The 1,760-nt window shown below is 39.7% G+C and overlaps 1 protein-coding gene across 1 annotated transcript in view; it reads left to right on the forward strand.

Moving 5' to 3' along the window:
- The window catches only part of LOC119587095, a gene marked incomplete at its 3' end in the record, with an annotated part of 7,275 nt that overhangs the window by 3,816 nt on the left and 1,699 nt on the right, over nt 1–1,760 (forward strand). Inside the window, 3 exon segments of the mRNA XM_037935844.1 lie at nt 53–121; nt 246–339; nt 451–692. Coding sequence (XP_037791772.1) covers nt 53–121; nt 246–339; nt 451–692 — 405 coding nt within the window.

Genomic DNA, 1,760 nt, shown 5'->3' on the forward strand with positions numbered 1-1,760 from the left:
CGCGCTTTGTATTTTGGCTGCAACACGACCTTATTGTGAATCATAACTTCAGATTGTTACCATCGAAGGCACGTGCGTGTTTTCACTTGGCGACAAAGAGGAGCTGGACGCGTGGCTCAGGGTGAGTTACATGAGGTATTATTATCATTATTCGTCAAACTATATCATAGTCTTTGCCTTGGAACCGCAGCGAATGAACTTACTGTTATACAGAGGAAAAGCTAACAGTCTTTTGCTTCTAATAGGACGTCAGGGGGAGCTTAATGCATTCACCGAGCTTCAAGGAATCGACTCAGATGCCCTTACAAGGAAATCAGCTTTATGAAAGTTGTGAAAAGTGTAAGGTCATCAAATGTTTGATACTAACGCTAGGCCTATTCAAAAAAAAAATCCTTACCAAGTTGTTTTATCATTACGCATGTTCAGACTGTCGTTTTAACGTTTACCCAGATCAGCCAACGTTTCTGGTGATGCCTGACTCCCTGACATCAACAAGGCTGAAAGTGAGCGGTTCCGTAGTACTGGCTATCTGGACAGAGGGTTTGGCGGTCACTTCAGCCAACGGCTGCCGCATTGCCCAGTTTCACCTGAAGAATATCCGGAAGTTCGCTTACAATCTGAACGAATTCAAGTTCTGGACTGGAAGGGCGTGTGGCCTTGGAGTGGGAACCTTCACTTTTATTACAAAACAGGTAAATACATTCTGCTTTTTTCCTGTAGAATTTTAAAATGTGTCCATCTATGTACAGTCAGAAAACAAAATTATTGTTAGCCCCTCACATGGCTTGTATTGCCATACGACGATCTTAATACAATATTCGCGGGATTTTTCGGCACGGATCCTATACATTCGGTATTCACCGGCAATCAATTTTTTTCACAGAAAACGTCCTTTGGACATTTAAGGGGTGGAGGTTTTTGAAGTTGGAAGTTATAGAATGTTATGAAAACATTTTTTTTTAAATAGGCCAAAGTTGTTGCTTTGTAAGCTTATGTTACTCAATCTAACATATTAAAGAAATTTAGAATAGTGCAGAGTGCACAACATCTCAAATGGCCTAAAAAATGTCTTATAAGGGCGTTTAAAAACATTTATTCATGGACGTTATGAAGAGGGGGGTCTCAACCAAAGGACGTTATCCTTGAAAAAATCGATTTATGAGTCTTCCCTGAATGGCTCAGGATTATAACAAATGTTTCAAGAAAAATTTAAAGTGAAAATGCAGCATTGACCCTGAGCTTTGGAATGGTATTGCCGGGAAAAAAGCTCGTCAGCACAGGCGGAAAGTGCCGGAAAAATATCCAAGCAGACACTAGATCCGGCAATAAATCTTGCGTGAAATGGTTAAGACAGTTATTGCATTGCGCAAGTGCGAGAGTGTCTTTGTTTAATCTTTCACATAAAACTGTGCGAAAGTACTTTCTTGAAATTTAATTAGACTATCTTGTAACGCAGCAAAACTTTCAAATTCGTTTCCAACTCTAAAACGATCCATGCTCGATACATTTCCCCACGAACTGCTGCTAAACTGCTGCGAACTGTTTTGCATTATCTTACTCTCACATCATGACTTCGATGGCAAATAAGAACAAAACATTTATCGTCATATCCAATAACCATTTAATAAATCAAATGATTAAACTGTTATTAGTACGCATAGGTATAATGTAAGGCGAACCGAACCAGAACGATTTTTCTAGTTCAGGATGCCAGACCCATTCACACTGCAAATGTGGTGAAGACATAATTTCGGTAGCAG

Source organism: Penaeus monodon, chromosome 22 (assembly GCF_015228065.2).
Source record: "Penaeus monodon isolate SGIC_2016 chromosome 22, NSTDA_Pmon_1, whole genome shotgun sequence".
In the NCBI taxonomy this organism is placed as follows: domain Eukaryota; kingdom Metazoa; phylum Arthropoda; class Malacostraca; order Decapoda; family Penaeidae; genus Penaeus; species Penaeus monodon.